The sequence below is a fragment of the Lepidochelys kempii genome, chromosome 11 (assembly GCF_965140265.1).
Source record: "Lepidochelys kempii isolate rLepKem1 chromosome 11, rLepKem1.hap2, whole genome shotgun sequence".
NCBI classification, from domain to species: Eukaryota; Metazoa; Chordata; order Testudines; family Cheloniidae; genus Lepidochelys; species Lepidochelys kempii.
Window position 1 is genome coordinate 22,843,666 of NC_133266.1, and position 25,019 is coordinate 22,868,684.

A 25,019-nucleotide genomic window follows, 5' to 3' on the forward strand; every position below is an offset into this window, starting at 1 on the left:
TCATGTACTTACTTTAACTGCTCCTGCAATTAGGAAGGTAATTGTGTGCATTTTTCTGAAAATTTACACCAATCTCTAGTGTGTGTGTGTGTGTGTGTGCGTGTGTGTGTAAAATAAATCACTAGTGTCTATAGGGTTAGAATTAGGAGCTATTTTTCAGGCCAGCCTCAGTTACTGTGTCATTGATATCTAAACTGTGGCTGAAATGGCCTTTTGAATACCCCACAGAAATGCCTTTTTTAAAAATGTATTCAGAGATCTGGATGATTAGGGGGCTGGAGCATATGATTTATGAGGAGAGGCTGAGGGGACTGGGATTATTTAGTCTGTGGAAGAGAAGAATGAGGGGGGATTTGATAGCTGCTTTCAACTAACTGAAAGGGGGTTCCAGAGAGGATGGATCTAGACTGTTCTCAGTGGTGGCAGATGACAGAACAAGGAGTAATGGTCTCAAGTTGCAGTGGGGGAGGTTTAGATTGGATATTAGGAAAAACTTTTTCAATAGGAGGGTGGTGAAACACTGGAATTCACTACCTAGGGAGGTGGTAGAATTTACTTCCTTAGAGGTTTTTAAGGTCAGGCTTGACAAAGCCCTGGCTGGGATGATTTAGTTGGGGATTGGTCCTGCTTTGAGCAGGGGGTTGGACTAGATGATCTCCTGAGGTCCCTTCCAACCCTGAGCTTCTGTGATTCTATGATCTGTTTAACTCCAATAATTAGTTCCATGTAGAAAATAGTTTTGGAGTAATTTTCTATTGCAATATATAGTAAATCACTGAAGGAATTAGGATCCATTAAGCCTTAAGTCTCCCATTGTTATCAAAGGGATTTAAGTATATAAGATTAGAAAGATGACACAGTGGGCCTGATTCTCCACTACGGTGCTGCTTATGTTGTGTTTGTCTGTAAAAAGTGACTCTAAAATGCTGCTTTTCTGATTTAGTAGCATTTTGCACACTGGTAAATGACCATACGAGGTACAAGACTTTGGAAAATCAAACTCTTTAATTTTTTCATGCTGTTTTGTTTACTTTTTAAAGAAAACAGGTATATTGAAACAGTAGTTCTGTATCTTTCTGATATACAGTATGACACAACACAGTTTAGAACAGTTATACTGCTGAGGAGAAGTCAATGGTCAGTAAAATGCTTGACCTTAGTGGCTTTATATATACAATGAAGCTTGCCAGACTCAAGCTTTGATGAACTCTCAGTGCAGGAGTCCAGATTCATGGGCCCGCCATCCACTCTTTCTCTAATCCTAGACATTTTAAGGCATTGTAGGTGCTGACTGATACCTTGAACTGAGGTCCGAAGCAAATAGGTAACCAATGCAGAGCATAGCACGTTGGTGAGATATGCTTATTGTGGCTTGCCCAACTCAAAAGTTTGCTTGCCCCAGATGAAGCTGCTTTTTGCTTTTCAAAGATTACCACAAGGGAAGTTCATTTCACTAATCTGCCTTTAAGATTATGAAGGTTTTGATTACCATTGTGAGGTCTTTATTAGGGAAAAACAGTCACAGAGTGGGCCAGCTATCGGTCAGCAAAAGATACTTCATCTCATTGCTGTCACCTGGATTTTAAGTGTGGCAATAGATCAAATATGAGTGTAACTCCAAGCGGAGGTTGGACATACACCTCTAATAGAAATCCTGCTGCTAGACCAAGTACAATCCATGAGATATTTCTCCATCTCTATTCTTCACTGTTATTTGAGCTAATTCTGTGCCATTCTGTTCTCATTCATGTTCCCTCTCTTAAAGAGTGGAAAAACAAGGAGAAAACAGTATCAAGATGCTGTTTTGAAGCCTCCATTGGACACGAGAGAGAGACATCAACACACTTGTAAATAACCAGTTTGCCATGCAAGTTTTGTCCCTTCCCACAAATATGTATCTCCACTTCTTGTGACTTTGCTGGCAATGCAATGGCAATGTACTGAAATGTGTCCGAAGTACTGCATTTATACACCACAGAATTTTCTAACAGCAACAGATGTTTCTTTTTTTTATTACTTGTAAGTTGGTTGACTTTTCTATCATTGCAGTGTAAGGACAATCAAATCAGTGGCAATTTCCAGTCTGTTTAGATGCTTCAGAAGTTTCAAACAGAATAATTCCATTTCTTCTTTTCTTTATCTACTATATTAAGGATATGTGCCTTTACTGTCAGTGTCATGCAGCAAGCAGAAAATTGGATGAGTCCAAACAGTTTATATGCATGGACTTCTTTTCTGGAATCAGTACCAACGGGGCCTATGCCCAAGTGTCAGCCAATTGAGGGGGCCTGAAAAAATGGGCACCCTCATGCCCCAGCCCTGCTCCTCCACACTGGCCGAGTGTTCCTTCTGGAGAGCAGGATTGGGGTTCAGGGGCTTGTCCCACTCTGCCCACTTGCCTGGTGCTCCCTCTGGGTGGTGGGGGGAAGACCCTGCACCCTGACCCTGCTCCCCGACAGGAGCACCAGACGGCCCCATTTCTCTGGCAGGAGCACCGGGGGAAGGGAGAAATTGCAGGTAGCAGGGGTAGGGAGGGGCCCCCACTTGTTCTGGCCCAGGGTCCCAAAACACTGTAATCCACCTCTGCCCACCAGAATTACACAGAATGTATTGTCTATTTTGAAACATATTCTTGTTTGCTTACCTGACTTAGCACAAATAGTGCACAAAGACAACATAAGTGGTTTGCAGTCATGCCTCTTGGCCTTCCAAATAACAAACAGGAGACAGTGGCCTCTTTAAAATGTAAGACAGAGACACAAAATAAAGGACACTAAATAGCTGGCAAATTGCTTGAAATAATTTGTGACTTTTTTTAAAGCATTTTTCTAAAATCTATTTCATTATTTAGCATTTAGGATGTCAATAATTTGCCATAAAAACAGTGAGGTAATTTTAATTTTGTGTAGGGTGTTAGTGTAGTACATCAGATGTGTAGTACCTCAGAAGTGTACAAATGTGAGTAGTGTAACTGTGATAGGGTCTACAGACATAATTTTTCCTCTTGGGGGTCATTACCCTTCAGGAGCACAGGGAAAACCTTCAGTTTCGGTTGATTTGGGCCCCCACTCTCTGGTCATCCTGGGAATGCCCTGGTTCACTGGCCATGGCCCCTGTATCTGTTGGCAAAAAGGGACAGTACAATTTTTGGTCCTTATACTACCAACTGTTCTGCCTTTCTGAGGCCAAAGAGAGAACTGGTATCCTCTGCAGCTTGTGTTATCATATGGGGAATCCCTAATATGAGGGAACAGGCCTGCAGGAGTTGGGCACGCCCCTGGCCATCATGCCTTCTGCCACTGAAATACCTCGCAAGTACCATGATCTTGCAGATGTATTTGACTAGGGAAATGTGGACACCCTTTCCCTGCACAACAAATACAACTGTCCAATTGACCTTCACCCAAGCGCTGAAATTCCCTTTGGCTAAATATATGCACTTTCCGAACCATAACTCCAGACCCTTCATGTCTATCTACAAGAGAATCTGCAGAAGGGTTTATCTGGTCATGCACTTCAGCAGGGACGTGATCATCTTCACTAAAAAGAAGGATGCTTTCCTGAGGCCCTGCATTGACTACTGGTCCCTCAATCAGTTGATGGTTCAGAACCATTACCTGCTTTCCTTCATCAATTCCTAAACCAATTATGCACTGCCTGAATTTTTACAAATTTTTACCTCTGTAGGGCCTATAACTTTGTGCAGGTGTGAGAAGGAGATGAGTGGAATATGGCTTAACACACATGGTATGGACACTTGGAATACCTGGTCATGCCATTTGGTCTATGTAATGCTCCCGTGACCTTCTAGCACTTTATCATTGACATTTTCAGGGATCAGTTCATTGTTACCTATCTTGTTGACATTCTTATTTGTTCAAATGACCAAGCAAAGCATGACCAGCATGTACAGATGTCTTAGGCCTGACCTAGTAAAAAATTAGGTTAACCCAGCTATGTTGCTCATGGGTGTGAAAATCAACACCCCTGAGTGATGTAGTTAAGCTGACCTAACTCCTGGTGTAGACCATGCTAGGTTGAGGGAAGAGTTCTGTGAACCTGACCAGGAGACTCCATCCACGATCCTCAAAACATCTAATTTGATCTTGGGTTTCTCTGTCCATGACCTGCTTCCTCCCATACATTCCCTGCTGCTCAAGGATCCTTTTGCAGCTCAGATATACCAAGCCCTAGACAATACCAGTGCCCAAACTGCCTTGACCTTCTCCCTCTCTGACGGAATTCTGTATCAGAAGGCGCATTTCTACGTACCCAATGTCTGACTCAGGCTGCAAGTCCTATGAATCTGCCATGATGATTCTCTGGGAGTTCACGTTGGTCAATTAAAGACTCAGGCCCTGGTGTTGAAGAGTTTCTGGTGGCTGGCCCTGTGCATTTTGGTAACAAATTACATCTAGTCCTGTGACCTCTGCATCCAGATCAGAACCCCCATGTGTGAAACAGCTTTAATTTTCTTCAGTCCTTACCCACTCCACCTTGGCCTTGGGTCATTGTGTCTATGGACTTCATCTTGGAGCTACCACCTTCCCATGAGAACACTGCAATTCTAGAGATAGTTGATCACCTGACAAAGATGGTGCATTTATGCCATGTTGCAGCCTCCCCACGGCCTAGGAGTTCAGCCCACCTGTTCAAAGGCAATGTCTTTCATCTTCAATGTGTGCTCATAAGTATAGTACCAGGTGTCTCAGTTTGTTTACTGTTTTTGGCAGGAATTTCTGCACCTCTTGGGCATCGAACCTCACACCTAGACTTCTGACCACCCTAGTACAACAATCAAGCAAAAAGAGTCAATCAGGTCCTGCAGCGGTATTTATGCTGATTCCTAAATTACCACCAGGAAAATTGGCTGGTGCTCATTCCCCATGCAGAATGCTCCTACAATAAGACCATACATGCCACAAAGCAGTAGAACTCTTTCTTCACAAATTATGGGTTCCACTCTTGGTATCCCCTCGTCTCGCCAGTGTCCATCATTACTAACTGTTGTGACTGCACACGTCCAACAAGTATGTCAAGAACTCAAGCACCAGTTAGAAGAGGCTAAGACAGCATACATATGCCATGCTAACTGATACCACCAACTCACACCCAATCTCAATTTTGGGGATAAGGTTGGGCTCTTTGGGTGGAAAAAAAACATTGGAAAGGGTGATCGTAAGATTGTGTTGGCCTGGTATCCACAAGGAATTGTGAGCCTGTTGTGCTTCATGCCCTGAATCTCAATGGATGAGCCTGAAGAAAATTCCTAAGTCCCTGCTAGATTCCCTCCCCGTGGTAGGGATGGATTTAATAGACTTGCTTGAAAAAAACATAGCACAGAACCAATATCTCTTAGTTATTATGTACTATGCCACATGCTACCACAAGGGGATACCCCTTTGCTCCACAAAAGCTGCAGTCATCACCACCAAATTGATGAGAATATTTACCCAGGTAGGGATCCCTAAAGAGATAATCACCAACCAGCAAACAAATTTTATGTCACAGCTAATGAAGGAGATGTGCAACTTGCTAAAGGTGAAAGATCTAACGTCCGTCTGTCACCCACAAACTGATGGGTTGGTTTGGGAGACAACCCCAGGGACTGTTAGATCTGATTCATGAAACTTGGGAGGGACAGGAGTTAAGATCCACCAGCAGTGATGGTGGATTAGCTTCTAGGCCAACGGGGCCTGTGCCCCGGGGCCCAGCCAATTGGGGGGCCCTGGAAAAATGGGAACCCTCATGCCCCGACCCCGCTCCTCCACACTGGCCCAGTGTTCCTTCAGGCGAGCAGGATCGGGGCTCAGGGGCTTGCCCCACTCTGCCCACTTGCCCGGTGCTCCCGCAGGGTAGTGGGGGAAGCCCCCACACCCTGACCCTGCTCCCCGACAGGAGCACCAGACGGCCCCATTTCTCCAGCAGGAGCACTGGGGGAAGGGAGAGACTGCAGGTAGCAGGGATAGGGCGGGGCCCCCACTTGCTCTGGCCCCATGTCCCAAAACACTGTAATCCACCTCTGCCCACCAGCACAGTACAGTATATATTACTACTAAAAGAAAATCTAAAGTCCATGGGAACATTTGCAAAAGAGAACTTACTGAAGGTGCAACAAGACCAAGCAACAAGGTGCCTGTGTCTGAGGACTCCAATGGGGAACCAAGTGTTACTCGTGCTACCTACATCTGAATCCAAGCTGTTAACATGTTGGAAAGGGGCCCTTTGAACTAGTGAGATGGGTTGACATGGTAGATTATGAAGCTTGCCAACCCAAGAAGAGAAGGGCCACCTAAATATATCATGTCAACCTACGGAAAGCATGGAAAGACTGCATCACTCCATTCCCTCCTGAGCCCAAACCCAGCCCCTTTACTACAACAGCTCCCTATCTATAGACAATGTCAGCTGGGAAAAGACTTACAACCCAAACAGGAACAGAAGTTACACAGGCTCATCAGTGCATTCCCCTCTATGTTTTCAGTGACCCCTGGCCAGACTCACCTAGTGTTCCACTGTATAGAGACCGAACCTGGACAAAAAGTATGAGAAAGTGTGAGACCACAACCCAGAAAAATGAGAGACTGTGAAACAAGAGCTACATGTTAACCATGCGAGTCATCAAAGAGCCACACAGTGAGTGGCAGAGTCCAATAATACTTATGCCCAAACCAGCTGGCTCAACACAGTTCTGCACAGACTTTCAAAAAGTGTATGTAGTGTCCAAATTCAATGCCAATCCTATGCCATGAGTCGATGAATTGCTGAAGAGGCTGGGGCTGCCAGGTACATATCCACCCTTGATCTGACCAAGGAATATTGGTAGATTCCCCCTCATCCCTGAATACAGACTGAAGATGGTCTTCTATACCCCTCCACCCCCCGGTAGCAGCAGAACCCCAAGGGAAACAATAGAATCACTCAGGCGTGATTGAGGCCCACTGCATACAACTTGGCTGAGGCTCCTTTGAACAACTAGGGCAACAGAAACTGTAGGCTCACTGCCTAACCGTGAGGCCAGCTGGTTATCTTACTGTCCCATTACAGTAGCAATCACTGTTATCCTGTGTGTATCAGTGTTCAAATTAGGTGAAAAACTAAGAAATATAATAGAAAAAGTAACGGGAAAGACAAACATTTGTGCTTTTTCTAGTACTCCAGGCTTCCAGGTAGAGTAGGAAAAAAGGAAGGACACTTCCTAACAATGGTTTTCTGTGAAATCCCCCTTTCACTTGAAAGGAGACTTTAAATATAGCACTTATAAAAGTTGGTAACTATTTTTTCATATTGATATTATAATAATGCTTAGGGAGCTTGTAGCTGATTTTTTTTTAAATCTTGTACCATGGGCTAAGGTTGTTGCATCTTCCAGATGAGTGCTGGGTTCCTTTTAAGCAATACTGAGACATTCTTGCTAGTTTACAGGAAATGATTTGATAAAGAGGTGAATGTCAGCCAATAGGAAGCATTTGGAGGATTCCTCAATTTGCTGGTAGAAAGAGGAGGGAGAGTGTGTGGTAAAGCAGACAGACTTCTACATATCCTTATGTTCAGTGGTACCCAAATGTTTCATCCCATCTCTGTTTTTGATCACTAAAGATTGCTGGCAAGAGCAACATTAAATCAGGGGTTCATGAGTTCTGACTTTCTGTAGTGATAGGAGACAAAACTATCTGTGATCACTTGTAAGAACATGGTGTCTTTGAAAATTCTTCCACTGACAAAAACAGAATTCTTACTGTAAATGTTTTGCAATGTTTTTCCTCTTATGCCATGCAGTCAACCACCTGACTGGTGAAAATACAAGTAAAGATACTTGAGGGTATTAACACTGATCTGTTCTTCTTACTAAAAAAGTGGAGCTAAGCTTTGACTTCAAAACAAAGCAATTTCCACACTTTTACATGTGACAGTTCTATTAGAACAACATTTGAATTCTTTGGTTTTGGTCAATGGACATTCATATAGACTTTCTTGGCTTGTGTATAAGCTAAATATAATTTGATTCTGGAGCCATCAGTTTTTTGGCACTGCTCCAGTGAAATTTGGAGTCAGCAGACTGACAACATGTCCAGACTAGAACAGATCAAGTAGTAACACGTCTGATTCAGCTGAACATGCTCAAAGACAAGCGGGATGTCTGCACCACGGTAGCGCTTCAGTGTAGTCACTACCTATGCCAATGGGATGGGTTCTCCCATCAGTATTTGTAATCCACATCCCCTAGAGGTGGTAGTAAGATCAATGTAAGAATTCTTCCATCGACCTAATGCTGTTTACACTGGGGGGTTAGAATGAACAGCTAATTTGCTCAGGGTTGTGGATTTTTCACACCCCTGAACGATGTAGCTATGCTGATATAAGTGTGACCAGGTGCCTGGGATGGACCACATTGAGAATGTCACACTCAAGGTAGACTGCAAGAAATAGGGCAGACATTCCCCCAAATGGGTGGTTTATTACATAATTAGATTAATCAAGTCAGTAACAAAAGAGCTTCTGCAGTAACAAACGGGTTAACCAGAAGCTAAACACAGTCCCCTTTTGGAATTCTAAAACTTGCCTCCCATCCAGGCAACCAAGTCTAATACAGTGAGAGGTTATTGAAAACCCATTTGACCATATATGAGGTTCTTACTGATCCCAAAGGATGAGACACCCCAGATCGATATGTATCTCAAATCTTACCCAAATATCACACTGTCAACCAATCCTTAGTAAACAAACTAAAGATTTATTAATAAAATAAAGTTATAAATGGTTAACAGATCATATACATACAAATGATTGCAAAGTCCTTATATCAGGTTTGTAGCGGTGAAAGAATAGACTGCTGGCTTGTAAAGTCTCTCTGCTAATTTCCAAAAGATTGGAAGTCTTCAATCCATAGTTCAAGATGCTCCTTTTAGTTGCAAATCCACAGTCCAGAGAATCAGAGCAGGAAAGAGGCAACATGGAGATGTTCCAGGTGTCTTTGTATATCCTCTGCCATGTACATGGAAATTAACTGTCACAAACAAAGCCCACAGCCCCTGTCTGTGGAAAGTTACTGGCCCAAGTCCAGGATCACATGAGAATATCACATGTCCCTACAGGTTTTGCTGAATCACAGGGGGTGGCCATTGGCTCCTTGCTTTCTGAGGCATCCTCAGGAATTGATATCTGGACAGGATAAGTTTCTTCAATGGCCCATAGTGAGAGTGGAGTGTCATTGATAGGCCATCAACACATAGCTGTCTAGCCCTAATGTAAATTCTATCTGATGTGTTGTATTCTGGGTTACACCCAGGTTTAGATACAACTGCATAGCCAATATTCATAATTCAGATAAGAAGATGATGCATGCAGATAAGAAGATGACGCATACAATGCATATAAACAGGATAATCATACTTAGCAAATCATAACTTTTCCATTGACACCTTACATGATATGCTTTGTACAAGATTTATGGTACTTGGATAACAGAGGTAATATCAATTATATAAATGGTCATCTTTAATCAAACTGCATGACAATAAGATCCCAGTGTAGGCCTAAGTTAGCCTTCCACTGCTTTCTGACTGCATCTAGAGTCCCAGTCCAGGATGCAGATCCAGCCATATATTTCTTATGTCTCTGTTCCATCTGCAAACAAGCATTTATAATCTTTGGAACTGGCGATTGGTGCATAGTGCAAAAATATTAACAAACACTAATTAGAATAAATACGTGAATATGCTATCATGATATTTGCAATCCATTTAATTATTTTTCCGTTTATTTATTTGTGTGTGTGTGTGTATGTGATATTTTTTTTTCAAGAATGCTGGCTGAAAGCAAGAGTCTTAGAATATTCATTTGAAAATATTCTCATTTTGAAATCACTGATTTCCTTCCTCCTGTTTTTTAAAAGTTCCAGTCATCTAGTCAGAGAACAGAAAAAAGTGCAATGTCCCTTTGGTGACTAATCTTGCACAACAAATAACAATTAGGTGAAAACATAGTTGTCGTGAATATTTGCAAATCAGCCCTGGGCTGAAATAAAGTGCATAAAGTGTTTGCTATTGAAATTATTTGACCAATATATTTGTAAAAATTAAAGTCTATGTGTGGATAATTCACAAACAGAAAAAGGTTTTATTTGCTACGTTAAAGTCATAAACTCCTACTATATGTTAATCTACTATAAACTAAAGTCTGTCTTCGAGAAGAAAATGATGTTTTATTGTTAATAGTATTGCTTTTTACTATAACATCCACAGTCAGGTTTCTTCTCAGCCCTAAAGAACATGGGAAAACATCCCTTGTTATGTGTTGCCCTTGTAAAAGGACAACACACAGCTTCTTATTTGTAAGGGTTTATTTGGGTTTATTCTATTGCTGCAGGTTTTTGACTTTTCAAAGAAGGAGAAGCAATTTAAAATGCGAGCTCTATTGAATTAGCCTCTTTACTGGCCTTTTTTATTAGTGCCATTATTTTCTGTGGGACTGCTTTTTTTGCAGTGCAGTAAAATGGGCTACGTACCTTTGTTAAAAATCTTTTGACAGCCCCAATGCAGTTGGATAGCCAAGGTAGTGGTTTCAGCACAACCTGTCAATCTCTGAGAAGAGTCTTTGTTATCTCTCTGCATCTTCCTGTCTCTTCCTTTTTCAATAGCCCTTGTTATGTTTTTTTTGGCACATAAATGTCCACAGGTGTGATTAAGCGTAGGGTAGCATGTGGTATCCATGCTGCAGTGCTATAACAGAGGAAGGACTTCCTAAAGGAAAAAAAATGATCACTTGCAGTATTTTTCAGGCTGCCCATCTAAGCCCATCATTGCCTGGCACCTACACACTAAGGGCAAGGATCCAGCGAACTTGTGAGTGGGCACCATGCCATCTGAACAGATGGGCATGGAAGTAGGCAGCCAGTAGACCATGTATGTGCATCAACTGTGGGTGTTGAGGGCAAGATTCCCAGTGGAGAATGTCCAAACAGCTGTCTGGCCTGAGCCAACATGCCTACGACCAAGGAAAAGTGCCATCCCTAAATCCTGCTGAGTTGGATTAACCTTCAAAAATAAAAATTGCTTCTGCAGTAGCATAAGGTGAGCTTTTGGCTTGTCTAACTCTGGGAGAATGAATTAGGCGGGCAAGATAAAGAGATACATTAATGAAGCATCTACTAGAAAGGCTTATGTTTGTAGGTCTTGGAGTATTAAGAATACTTCTTATATATATATATATGACTATATAGTTCTTGCAGCTCTATAGCATTGTGACATTATTATTAACTGTTCTTCTTCCAATAAGGCGATGCTTACAGAAATTACATTAACCCACTATTGTAATACATTCAATTTTTAGTGCAACTGTTATGTAATGGGTTTTTGTATATGTAGCTTTCAATTTTTAAGGACTCTGTCTGCCCATCTGCCTTGAGGCTACCATTTTGGAGAGCAACTTCAGTTCAAAATAGCTGATATAATGAATTAAACATAATGGTTTCTTTCATGTAGACCATACATTTCTTCTTTTTCTACTTTGTTGTTTTAATTAAAATAATAATAAATTGGATAGAAAGTATACAGTTGCTTTCTGTTTTTAACAATTCACGTGAGCTGCTGCTCTTATAGAAAAAAAACATCAAGAAATGCAGAGCTACACACGTGACAGGTGAAGGCACAATGTAAGAAACTACTGTTGAGGACTCTATTCCCTTGGTGCTCCTCCTGTTGCTTCCGGTTTCACTAAAGTACCATCCAACACAAAACACCTGCAATATTTAAGAACAGCATGGTATCTGCTCCTACTGATGTACTAACCAAAGGTATTAGGGATGTTATGAACAATAGAAAGGCAAGCTGAAGAGGGCTGACTTATGGATACATGTGTATTATTAATGTATTTTAACTTGTTTTCACTAGAGGAATGCTATTTATTGAAGTGTATAAAGATTACAGTATATAATACAGGGGGGAAATGGATATCAAAACATAAAAAGCCCCCCTTACCTCTCAAGTTACTTATTGGTTCACTGAAATGGTCAACTGTGCAACCAACCTGTATTATATTTAATGTAGATTTAGATCTTGACCTTTGGGTCCACTTGAGAGGCACAGGGTGAAGAAAATAGGGGGCAGAGGGAAATATGGCTGTACCATCTATGTGCTTCTTCAACCCCAGGGCTGACAGGAGCCAAAATAGCCTTGACATAAATTAGAGCAGCATTAGGGGTTCTCTACCTTACATGAACTGGTAACAGCCCTTGGGGACTGTGCCTTCTCCACCATGCATTATCTGGACACGGTTCCTAAACCAGAGGGGGTTAGAAAAGAGTGACTTAGAGCCTGCTTCATGAGATGGGGACTCCCTCAAGGCAGGGAAATTGTCACTTTCCCAACTGGGCCAGCTTTAACCTTTGCATTGCCAGAGAGGTGCAAAAGGATCATAGTTTGGGCTGGGATTTGATCCTTAGAATCAATGTATTGTAAATTCAAATAAATAACTAATGCCTGATATAGGAAGAAGAGGAGTTCTTGAAATAATTCTAAGAGACAAAAATATCAATTAGATAGTCCAGCAAGAACTTTGGGGAGAAATATGGCACAGTTTCAGTGAACCCCATGTTTTGGAATGGAACTCATAATTACTGCTCTTATTGTCATCCAATACACTTTAAGGATTGACCCAAATTTAAACTAGGATCTGAACATTTTTGTATTCTTACTCCTATTGACCAAAGCAGCTGAATAAATGTGGTTACATTAGGAGTAAATTGACTGTTAGGATGCTGATCCAGACTAAGCCCTGATCCTGTAGAGTACTCTCTTTTCTACTAAGTTTCCTTGATATAAAATATGTACCTTTATAAGCTTGAATATGAAGGAGACCCTCTCAGAGTGGAAAAGGTTTATAGGACTCTGATTTATAAGTGATCAAGAGGCCAAGGGAAACAAAATCATTATCATTACTCTCTCACACTCAAGAGATCTGAACTGAATATAGAGGGCAGGGTGCTCGAAGGAAACATGCAGAGGGAATGTAACACAAACCTATTTTTTCTTGAATGTACAGATTCTGGTGACAATATGTAATATACTCAAATGTGTCAGGACTGTGAAATGGTTTCCTTATTAAGTGATGTACCGACAGATTCTGGTTCCTAGCAGGCCCACAAAAGTTCCCTCCAGGAAAATCCCTGTTCCTTTGCAGAGAGGTCTTAGTCACTTCCATAGCACTGTCCCTCTACCTCCTATGGATCCTGTGCAGCCTCTGTTCGTGGGAGAGGGGAAGCCTAGGAACAGCATGGGGAGACGTGAGGGCAAGATTCAGATGACATATATCATTCCTCCCTCTTCCCATGAAGCCACGTGGAAAAGGCAGGACGAAAAGTTAATCGAGCCTTATGTTGCATTATGATTTCCATCACCCTCTCTACCTGGGGGAATTCCCCTCTCCACTTTACAGGGAGTCCCTAGAGCATCAATTGCTGGGGATAATCCTGACAGGGTGGCTCCAGTGGAGTTCTCTTGGAGTTATGCTATGAGGAAATCTGGGAATGCTACAAGGGCTGTGGAGCTGGTGCCGAAGTTATCAGATCCTGGGGACTTGCTGATTCTGGGGAAAGTGCAGGAGCCATCTCTTAATAGTGTGGGTCATCCTCACTGGATGGAATGATTAGGGATGGAATTCTGGTGAAATATTCCAGATGAGTAGGAGGGGGCAGAAAATGCCATAAAGGATCCCTTCACAGAGGTGGTGGTTTGTTCCATAACCCCTAAGAATGGGTCTTAAACGTTAAACATATATTTTATTTGGAACCCAGTAGTAAATTTAGATGCTTCAGTGTTTAACATTTGTCCCTAGATGGTGCTATTAAGAAATTGATTGTAAATTATCGTACCTCTCTGTCTAGGAGCTGCCCATCTCTGTGGTATCTGAGTGACTGGAGATGAAATGAATCGGTATCATTGAATCGGTATTACCTGCCCTTCCTTTGTTGTATGAAGGGAGTAACAGAAGTTTATGTGGCTAGTTTTGTATTTGTACAGCAAATACAAGCTGCAGCTGTAAAGTTCAATCCTGCAATGCGCTGAAAATTCTGGCCCTGATCCAGCAAACCACTTAAGCACATGCCTGCACTTGGTAAGCTCTCTGTGCCTATCAGAGAGCTTACCAAGTGCAGTCCCAATTCAGGGTGTTTACAAGGGATTCTCCATTATGGAAGTTACAATTTGATTTTGATGTAGTAAAATAATAGACATAACCCCTGGAGAAGTCCCTTAAAAGGGAGGTCAAAACTTGGAGAGAGTGAAAATATCCTTGCAGAAAACTTAATAAAACATCCAAAAAAATCTCTTTCTTGGTGGCATGAGAAAAGCATTTTTGAGGAAATTTTTATAGTGGCAAATCATCTTAACTCTGTTAACCAAATCACAGTTGGGAAATCCTAGTGGTCTGCAGGCTGAGATTCTGGCAGTATGCTGCAAGGTAAGGTTGTTGGGTGAATAATTCACAGCGAATAATTTATTCAACAAATTTAATCTCTTTTTCTGTTTGAGAATTATCCACAAACCTCTTGCAATTATCTGGAATTTGCTTGTTCATAATTATTCAGCAGATAATTCCAGGTAATAATTCTTTGTAGATTGTGCTTGAGCAGTTTGTTAGGAGAAGTCCATATTTGAAATCCCAGCTGTCTTGGTTAGTTTTGGTTAGACACAAAGATCAGAGTATGCTTCTGTTCATTGCCAAAATGAGTCAGATTAGAATCAGATTTCTAGTGTGAATACGGAGTCCCAACGCCCCTTTTTAGGATCTGGGTCCTGCTGTGATAAAAGAATAACTAGCAACTAGTGCGTTTTGCTAGGATTGGTTTATCGGCACACAGAGTGAACCCCCAAAGCAAAGCATATTATTTTCAGAAAACATCTTGAGAGCAAATGGGAGCACAGAAGGAAATTAAATTAGAGATCAAGTAATTGTAAAAGTTCAGGTATTTTATTTACATTGAATTAATTATGATAAATAGTAGTTGTGAGGGAGTTATCAGTCCCTACTGGGGAAGCAGGCATATTTTACCGCATATTCTGTGTGTTTACAGAAAGTATGACACTGGTTCATTTCTTGGATGCTAGAATAACTCCAGCAGTAGAGGGATACCCTTTAGCTAACTGCGGGGAGGAGGGGAGAAGAAGTTGCTGAGGCTGAATTTAACAAAACCAGACTTGCCCACGGACTTGCAGGCACTCACTGAGTAGAGTTTTAATGCTGCAGGTGACATTGTTGCTGACTGAAGAATGTTCATCAAATCAGAAAACTGCTGATAAGATAACTTTCCTTGAGATTCCTTTTAGAACTACTCTTATAAATCTCTGCCTTTCATAACACACTATGGGATGAGATAGAGGTGTTATGACAGATACTATTTATTAGGTTCAGCTTGACTTTATTAGGATAATGGGGTGCGTGGTATTGGGATGGTGAATTCCTAAATCATGCCCCTTATTGTGTACCTATAAAACAAGAATATCTTGGAACCAAATTAATGGAATGTAGCCTTCTCTAGGTGCATGTGCACGCCTCTTATAATGTGTCCCTTACCGTTGTTAATAATCACCTAGATTTTCAGTATTTTACATAAAGCAAAATTGGGGATTTATTTGTAAATTTTGTTTCCAAAGCAGCCCTCTGTCAATCAAGTGGTCCTGTTCAGAACAGATTCCTACTGACTATAAGTATGTTTGGGAAGCAGTGATGTAATGTGACCAGTAAACTGTTTTAATAGATGGGATATTTACAAAATATAAATATTTATGTTCTGACAAGTTTTTAGACAAATCTCCACAGTATGCCTTTACTTCTGTTGGGAGTTTCTGTCAAGATGCTTTGATTCAGTTTATGGAGATCTGAATAAAAGAGTGGCACTATCCCCAAAGAAAATGCTCTCCAGGAATTACAATGAATAGAAAAAACTTTGTTTAAAGTTTTCTTTCATTTCATTTGAGAGCCAGATGTTTGGGGAGATTTCTAATGAAAGTGTTGGTTTGGCTTGATTCACTATAGAGATAGGCCACAGGTTCAAAGTCTAGATCTAGATTCAGTTTTGGGGGCTGAAGGAGGTTCTTGTCTGAATTACATTGGAATCCACCATTAGTACTTGACATGATTTCATATTTTCTACTTTTACAGAAACTTGGGTATCATTTCCACAAAACTACTAATTTATCTATCATTTAATAACTAACAACTAAGAGTCCCTTTCTCTCTTAACACGCATGCAGCTTCCATTAATGTTTCTGGTGCTGAATGCACAATGAAGGTTTTAAATTAATATAATAATGGGACAAGGAAGTCATCTATATCTGGAACTGGCAATTGTTGTTTTGCTTTCTGGAAATCTTTTGAATGCAGTATCTTCTGTCAGTCTGTTTGCCTGTCTTCACTGCAGAGGATGTGTGGGAGATACCCACATCAGAGCTATACTTTTTGGGAGACAGATCTGAAGTACTATCCCATATTGATGTATCAGTATAAGAGGTTTTAGAACAAATTGATAAATACAATAGTAATAAGTCAGCAGGACCAGATGGTATTCACCAAGTTCTGAAGGAACTCAAATATGAAATTGGCAAAACTACTAACTGTAATATGTAAACTGCTGCTGAAACAAGCCTCTGTACCAGATGACTGGAGGGTAGATAATGTAATGCCCATATTAAAAAACGGTTCTAGAGGTGATCCTGGCAGTTACAGGCCAGTGAGCCCAACTTCAAAACCGGACACACACTTAAATAAACATGATTTGTTGGGGGAGAGTCAACATGGCTTTTGTAAAGGGAAGTCCTGTCTCACCAATATATTAGAATTCTTTGAGGGTGTCAACAAGCAAGTGAATAAGGATAATCTAGCCAATATAAAGAAAAGGAGGACTTGTGGCACCTTAGAAACGAACAAATTTATTTGAGCATAAGCTTTCATGAGCTAAAGCTCACTTCATCGGATGCATGAAGAAGGACTGAATGACCCATCCCAGCTGTGGATGTACTCCAGAGACTTGATTTGAACCTGCAGTTTATTCTATCACTGCTGCAAGCCTGAACCAAGAACTTTGCCATTACTGTATGTAATTGATTCCATTTAACCAATTCTAGCTCTCATCTATACTTCTTTCCTTTTATGAATAAACCTTTAGATTTTAGATTCTAAAGGATTGGCAACAACATGATTTGTGGGTGAGATCTGATTTGTATTTCAATGAAGTGAGCTGTAGCTCACGAAAGCTTATGCGCAAATAAATTTGTTAGTCTCTAAGGTGCCACAAGTACTCCTTTTCTTTTCGTGAATACAGACTAACACTGCTCCTACTCTGAAACCTAGCCAATATAGTGTACTGGGATTTTCAGAAAGCCTTTGACAAGATAATTCACTAAAGACCTTTAAGGAAACTAGGTAGTCATGGGATAACAGGAAAGATCCTTTGATGGATTAGTAACTGATTAAAAGACAGGAAACAAAGGCAGGAATAAATGGTCAGTTTTCATAACAGAGAGAGGTAAATAGCGGGGGTCTTCAAGTATTCTGGGACCTGTGCTGTTCAAAATATTCAACATAATGTCCTGGAAAAGGGAATGAATAGTGAAGTGGCAAAGTTTGTAGATGATACAAAATTACTCAAAATAGTTAAGTCCAAAATGGACTGCAAAGAGTCACAGAGGAATCTCACAAAATGGGGTGACTGAACAACAAAATGGCATATGAAATTCAACATTGATAAATGCAAAATAATGCATATTCGAAAAAATAATCCCAACCTCACATATGTAATGGTAGGTTCTCAATTAGCTATTACTACTCCAGAAAGAGATCTTGGAGTCACCATGGTTAGTTCTCTCAAAACTTCAGCTCATTGTGCAACAATAGTCAAAAAGGTTAACAGAATGTTAGGAACTATTAGGAAAGGGATAGAAAATTAGACTGAAAAATACAATGCCACTATATAAATCCATGGTATGCCCATACCTTGAGTGCAATTCTTGTTGCCCCACCTCAAAAAGGATAGATTGGAACTGGAAAAGTTTCAGAGAAGGGTAACAAAGAAGATCAAGGGTATGGAATGGCTTCCATACAAGGAGAGACTAAAAACATCAGTGCTCTTCGGCTTAGAAAAGAGTGGACTAAGCAGGGATATGATAGAGGTCTATAAAATCATGAATGGTGTGGAAAAAGTGAATAAGGAAGTATTATTTACTCCTTCACATAACACAAGAACCAGAGGTCACCGGATGAAATGAATAGGCAGTGTGTTAAATACAAACAAGAGAAAGTACTTTTGACACAATGTACAATTAGCCTGTGGAACTCATTGTCATGGGATGTTGTGAAGACCAAAAATATAACTGGGTTCAAAAAAGAACTGGATGAGTTCATGGAGGAGAGGGCCCTCAATGGCTATTAGCCAAGCTGGTCACGGACCCAACCTTATGCTTAGTGAGACCCTAAACTTCTGTCTGTCAGAAGCATGAAGGGGAATGATGGGGTGAATCACTCAAACTGCTCTGCTCTGTCCACTCCCCTTGAAGCTTTGGTATGAGCCACTGTTGGAGACAGGTGTGTAGATGGGCAATTGGTCTGACCCAGCAAGGCAGTTCTTATGTTCTTTCTCTCTCCTTCCCACATCCCATTCGCCACATGCCAATCACGGTTTGGGGGAAGAAATTGAAGGATGCTTCTCCCTTCTCTTTCTCTGTCCATTCATTCTGCCTTATTTCTGGCTGCTTCAAGGTATATCTGAATCAGTCTTGTCCATTCTCTTTAGCGTGTGTCAGGCAGCATGGAGAGCATTCCCTTTATCGCTGCTGTGGCCATTGTGCCCAAGTCCAGAGCAAAAGAAGCTCTCAGATCAGTACAGTGGATGTCCCAAGAGTGCTATGCAGGGCTACAAAAAGCCACATTTTAATTCTTCAGCCACCCATTGAATATTGCTTGGCTATAACGTAGACGTTCGGGAATAGTGGTGTATCATTTTATGTAATTTGGCCGAGAGAAAATATTATTTTAAAAACATCATTTAGCAATATGCCTTCTTATATGTAAAAGAATAATTAGGTGTGGAGAGAATTATATGATCTAGACCTGAATAGTTTAGTTATATGTCTTGTGCAGTATATAGTCTCCAGATTTGTAATGCTGAAGATAAAGAAAAAATGATAAATTGAATTCATTTATTTTGAATTTATACACAAGCCTCTGTTTGCATTAATATTAAGTTCAATCCAAAATCTAAATAGAAAGAACACAGTCTTAGAAGTTCTCTCAATAGCATCAGCAAATCATTCTTGTTTACCCTACATGCTAATAAAACAGGAACATGACACTCCTGAAAACAAGATTGCAAAATACAGAAAATGTGGTCTGACATATTTTTCTCCCCAAAGGAGGGACTGCCACTAACTAAAGTATTTCTTATGAAGGCTCGATTGCTTAAGATGCAGAATATTAAGAGAGAAAAACACTTTAGGACACAGCCATGTCACCAGCTGTTACTCACCCCTAATGAAATTGTTAAGTGATATTCTTTATAAATAGGTCAGAGAAACTTTTTGAATTGTGAAGAATGTTTATCTCTTTATCTGAAAGGTTTGTATTAAATTTATAACTGGTCATTCATTAAGCTCATTAGCTCTGACTAGGAGAGTAGAGATTTATCTAGGATATAGATTTCAGAGCTTAAAATGTTCGTGGTTACATATAAACATGAAGGCAAAGTGTGCCGGAAAATATGGGATCATAATGTGGTTAATTGTTTTTTAAGGGAGGCCCTACGGATTAATTAAGAACAGTTGGTAGATTCAGATATTTAAATGTAAACACAATACATTATGGCTTTTTGTTAACTGTGTTTTAGTAGGTAATAAGAGAATGGATTATGGGGAGTAAAATTCAGGCCAAATTTGATTTTTTTTTCTTGTTTTGGTTCCAACTCCCAACTGTAAATCACCCTCTTTTGTGTTTAAAACTCAATTAAAGCACAACCAACTTTTACAAAGAGACCTGGCATATCTTTGGGTAACCTGCCTGAGTTTCAGGTTTGTAGGAAAACCTGAATGCAGGTGAGTTTTGGGTTCATTGTGAAAGATTCATGTAGCTCTGATAATTTCCGAGGGTCACGTGTAATGCTTCTGTCAATTACAGTTTTGTACACTTTTCTCCTGGGAAAAAAGAGGGGACTGAAAGAAATTAAGGACCCAATCCGAGCATCAGAATCAGGACCAAAATATTTATGTAGCTTTCTAGTCATGGAAGGTTGAGGGATAGCCATTACAATTGCTGGGACATATTAGGTACATTAGGTTCTTTTCCCAGTTCTAGTCTATCTCCTGTTTCTCTCACTGACTTGTAATGTGGCCTTGGGCTCATCATTAACTTCTCTGTACTTCAATTTCTCTATCTGTTAAATGGGGATAATACTACCCATCTTTTAAAACTGCTTTGAGATCCTGTGAATGAAGTGTTCTACATAAGCTCAGAATGCATATTTATATGCCAGTTGATTTTAGCTTAATTTGCCAGAGTTGCATTACAAACATTAGGACTAAGAATGATCCTAAAGTCTGTTCATGCTCAGTGGGAACCAGGTTTTCAAAAACTTGATTTTTTATTTAATATATAAAATACACATATATACACACTGCACATGTCCTGTCAACAGATTGTTTCATTCTAGCCTTACATGTAAACCTTGTTTGACTTGGTACATTTATATCAAGCTGATTCTAAGTTGTAAATTAATATATTTTCAGATATCTCGTCATAGAAGGAATCATTCCCAACATAACTTATTACTCACAGACATCATTAGCCCAAAGGAACAAACGGTAAGCAATTGTATTACAGAATCTATGTGTTGCTTTGCTTATTTACTTTAAATGTTTTTAATGGAAATATAGTATGTGTTGTGTTAAAGATGAACACTTGATGCTCTGTATGCCTTAATATGTTAAGGGGGTACAAAGAAGCAAAAACGTGTGGAAAGTTTGTTACTCAATGGAAATTATAATGTTAGAAATGACGAAGCACTTTAGTTAATGATATACAATGTCAATTTGCCATTGACTTAGTAGAACTAGGCTGACATTTCAGCACTACTAATAGTTGGATGTTAATTAACTGATTATATTTCTTTTCCAAAAATTATTAGTTTGGATTAGCAGAATAAGCAAAATTAAGGGAACATACTAGGTGTGAATTTGTTTTTAGTAATGTTTGAGATTCAGTGAAGAGAAATATATATATTGAGAAGAGTGAAGCCCATTTTCTGCCTTTGCCCATGCTACTATGTTTTAACTTCCATTTTTGTACATAATTAGTTACCTGTAGAATTTTGCTGGAGAGAAACAGAGGCAAAGGAAAAGATTATATTTTTTAAAAGAACATTAATATAAAGATTCAAAATCATCCGAGTATCTTATTTTTATGCTAATTCTTTCAGGGTATTTTGGATTATTCGCTCAACCTTTCCTCAGCTGGAAAGGTGCAGGAAGGTCAACAACTCAAAAACAAATGATGGATATTCATTGAGGCAGAAAGAAAAGAGAGTACTATAAGGACATTTCATGATTTTGTAACCCCATGTCATCCATCAGATGAAGGGCTGAAAGAATAAACTGAATTTGTCCTAGAAGGATTTCTGTGAAATCTCATAAGACAAGAAAAGGGACATTAGCAGATGTACTATGCAATGCGTGTGCATATATTGCTTTATAGTGTATATGTACATATAAAGATAGAGTGGTACCTTTAAAACCTTTTCAATTGCCTTGGTAACTGAAGAATGTTACTGCAGTATTCCCTTGGTATTCCCTGTGCTAATTATGGGGAATATCAATGAATGCTATGATAACATCAAATTATCAAAGACAGCTGTAACATTTTTAAAGGCAATCATTGTACTTATTAAATCAGAATAATATATAAGCAACTACCATATATAGAAACAAGGAGCCTTCTGAATATTACCTGGAGGATTTCTAGAGCCAGGATAAACCATGAGATTTGAATACTAGTTCTTGTGTTTTTGAAATATCTAAGTTAGAACTAGACATCTAAGTTAAAACAAGAGATGGGTTTCAGCTGTGCAGTTTGGATTTGAATTCCCTAGATCCCTCAGTTTGGGTGGTGTATTCATTTGCTGTTCCCGTTCAGGATTGTTAGAGAGAGAGGTCTGAGCAGCAACTTTCTAATCTGGAAATGAATCTTGTTCTTAAATCCTCCAAATTTCAGGATAAGGATTGTTCAAACTGAGTATTGAAATTCAACGTTGCTTCTATTTCTGTTTGAATATAATACCAGTCTAGATATAGTGATGGGCAAACCTTGAAATGATCAAAATTTGGGTCTGGTTTGGAGAAGCGATCAACAACTTGTTAATTAGTAAAAGCTTCTCCCAACTGCCATTTCCAGGTGGACGGAAATATTCGGAGAATAACCTTCTTATCTGACATTTAGCACTTCTGGCCCTGACAACACACTAGAAGTGTAAAGCAACAAAAATTGAAGGATGAGAAGGGATGGAAAATGATCTAAGGGTTTGTTACAAGTATGATTGAAAAGTAGGAGGATACTGGGGGTCAGTTCTTACTTTATCTAAAATTATTCCTCCTTCTCTAGCTAGATGGAACAATGATGTGATTCTGGCGAACAATACCTGTGGTCCTAAATGTTTTTTTTCTCTACACTCCATATTGACACCCAGGGATTTGCATGGAACATCCAACAAGGGATGTGGTAAATTTATAAATCAATATTGGATGTTTTTCTAAAAGATATACACTAGGAATTATTTTGGGGAAGTTCTTTGGCCTGTGTTGCACAGGAGATCAGGCCAGGTGATCACAATGGACCTTTCTGGCCTTGGAATCTATGAATGAATAAGTGCAAGTTGTAAAAAAGGCACAGACAAATTCCTATATGGTCAGATGAGGATGTCACCCAAAATGTTGTCTGTAAGCATACGGATTTTCAGTATGCATGTGCAAACATGTATGTATATGCAGTGTACACAGTACTGTATATTCCAGACTAAAACTCTAATGAGAAACAGAAGTACCCTTTGTGTACCATTGTATACACCATTCTGTTTATATAGTCATATTTTTGTACAGTAAGAAAAGACTTGTATATTTGATTTTATAATCCTCCCTTATATACAAAGCATGTTTTCTATTGCTCTATATAACCCTTCAGAAGGCTAAAGCCTATTACAGTTTTTAAGAAATCATCTGCTCCACCCTGAGCTGTGATGACTCAGCAGAGACTATAGGAAGTTACCAGCATCCTCCTGGGGCATTAGTTCATAATGACTGAAAGTTAAGACAATCATCTTCTAAATCACCAGTCTCCCTTCCTGCACCATTTAGGTGTTCCTTGAATTCTCTTTTCCAAGTACTGACCCGATTTGATCCTGTTTAGCTATGCAGTCTGATGGGTTCACAGGTCATGGTGGTTTATCTGAAGGCCAAAATAAAAGTTTCTTCAACATACACTGAAACAATTGGCCAAATCCCTCAATAAAGTGTGGTTACTTTTTGTTGCACTGCCATCATAATCTGGCCATAAAATTGGTGAAACCAACCCTACAATCTCCCAAGTATAAGGATGATCACATAGTGCCATAGATCTGACATAGGAACCCTTACACTATTGAATTTCCTTGCTGCTGATTTAACAAATAAAAGAGAGAGAGAGTTTGTGTGTGTGTGGGGGGGGGGGGGAATTTGAGGAAAGGAGTGAGCCAGAATGCCCCTGTGCTCTGCCAATCCTCAACTGCAATTCTGGCCCCTTTTGAGTGTTGCAGCCTAGTGTAATTTAGAGCAGTCCTTAGACTGCTCTAACACTGCACAGGAAGAACTGGCTTTCACAGAGCAGCACCAGGATTGCGGAACTACAAAGGTGAGGTTTAAATCACATCTACACACACACATTTATGCTCTGGCCAATTTGGCCTCACTGGATATTCTGACCCAGTTTTGTAGATACATATAAATTGTGATGTTTTCATCTGTAATTCCAACTCAAGATTGTGGTGGCAGTGATGAGCTACTTACAGAGTGCTTTCCTTAGGTTATATCACTAGAACATTTTGGTACAATTGTAAATTTAAGGACAAATGCTGCCCTTGCATGAACATAAACAATTCCCATTTGAGTGTGACCTTTTAATGGCTGCAAGAGGTGAGGGCCTTTGTATTACATCACATCAGAAAGACAGCACCACTCAAATCATAATGCTTTTCTGCACCTTACAAGGGTCTTGATTTAGTACTGACTCAAAGGGAAAAGTGGCACCTATAGAGGTCCATCTACATTAGATAATCTTTTGGAGGTCTGACATTCATATATCTGACCCTAGATAGTTTATAAGAGCTAAAATTGCACAGCAGAGGGTGCTATAGCTCTAGCTATATTTTCTACATACCTTATATATATTTTAGTATATATTTTCTACATACCTTATAAGCAAACATAAAACTCCTGTAGACGTTTCATATCACTGAAGATGCATTAGTGAACCAATATGATACATTTTAACCAATGTTTCATGTATAACCAGAAACTTTACTTGCACTTAAACAGGTTTTTTTTTTTTTCAGATTTAATGTTCAGAGTTTCTTTTCCGTTTTATTACTATATATTTGATTGACATTAAAGATAATTTGCCAACACTTGAAAAGAACTGACCATAGATAACTCAAATAAAAATAAGTGATAAAGTGCTACAACACTAGACGTTCCTATATGCAGAGTCTTGTAGCATGTACTAAATAAATTGGTTCATATTAATAAAAGATAGGGTTATGATATAAATATTCTTTCTTGCAGGTAGTGGAAAAAGAAGGATATCTTCTAAAAGCTAAAATTGCAGATGGAGGCAAAAAGTTAAGGTATTGTGCACTTAATGTTGTGACAATTATATAAATTTTAACCAGAAGTCATATGGGCCATATCATGAATATCAAAAGTGGCCAATGTCTGGCATATGAACAAAATGCAATC

The 25,019-nt window shown here is 39.6% G+C and overlaps 1 protein-coding gene across 5 annotated transcripts in view; it reads left to right on the forward strand.

Moving 5' to 3' along the window:
- ARHGAP15 (Rho GTPase activating protein 15) overlaps positions 1-25,019 on the forward strand; it is a 456,797-nt gene that overhangs the window by 47,231 nt on the left and 384,547 nt on the right. For all 5 annotated transcript variants that reach the window (XM_073305398.1, XM_073305401.1, XM_073305399.1 and 2 more), the window contains 2 exons: positions 20,769-20,843; positions 24,846-24,907. In XM_073305398.1, coding sequence (XP_073161499.1) covers positions 20,769-20,843; positions 24,846-24,907 — 137 coding nt within the window. The remainder of the gene's footprint in view (positions 1-20,768; positions 20,844-24,845; positions 24,908-25,019) is intronic.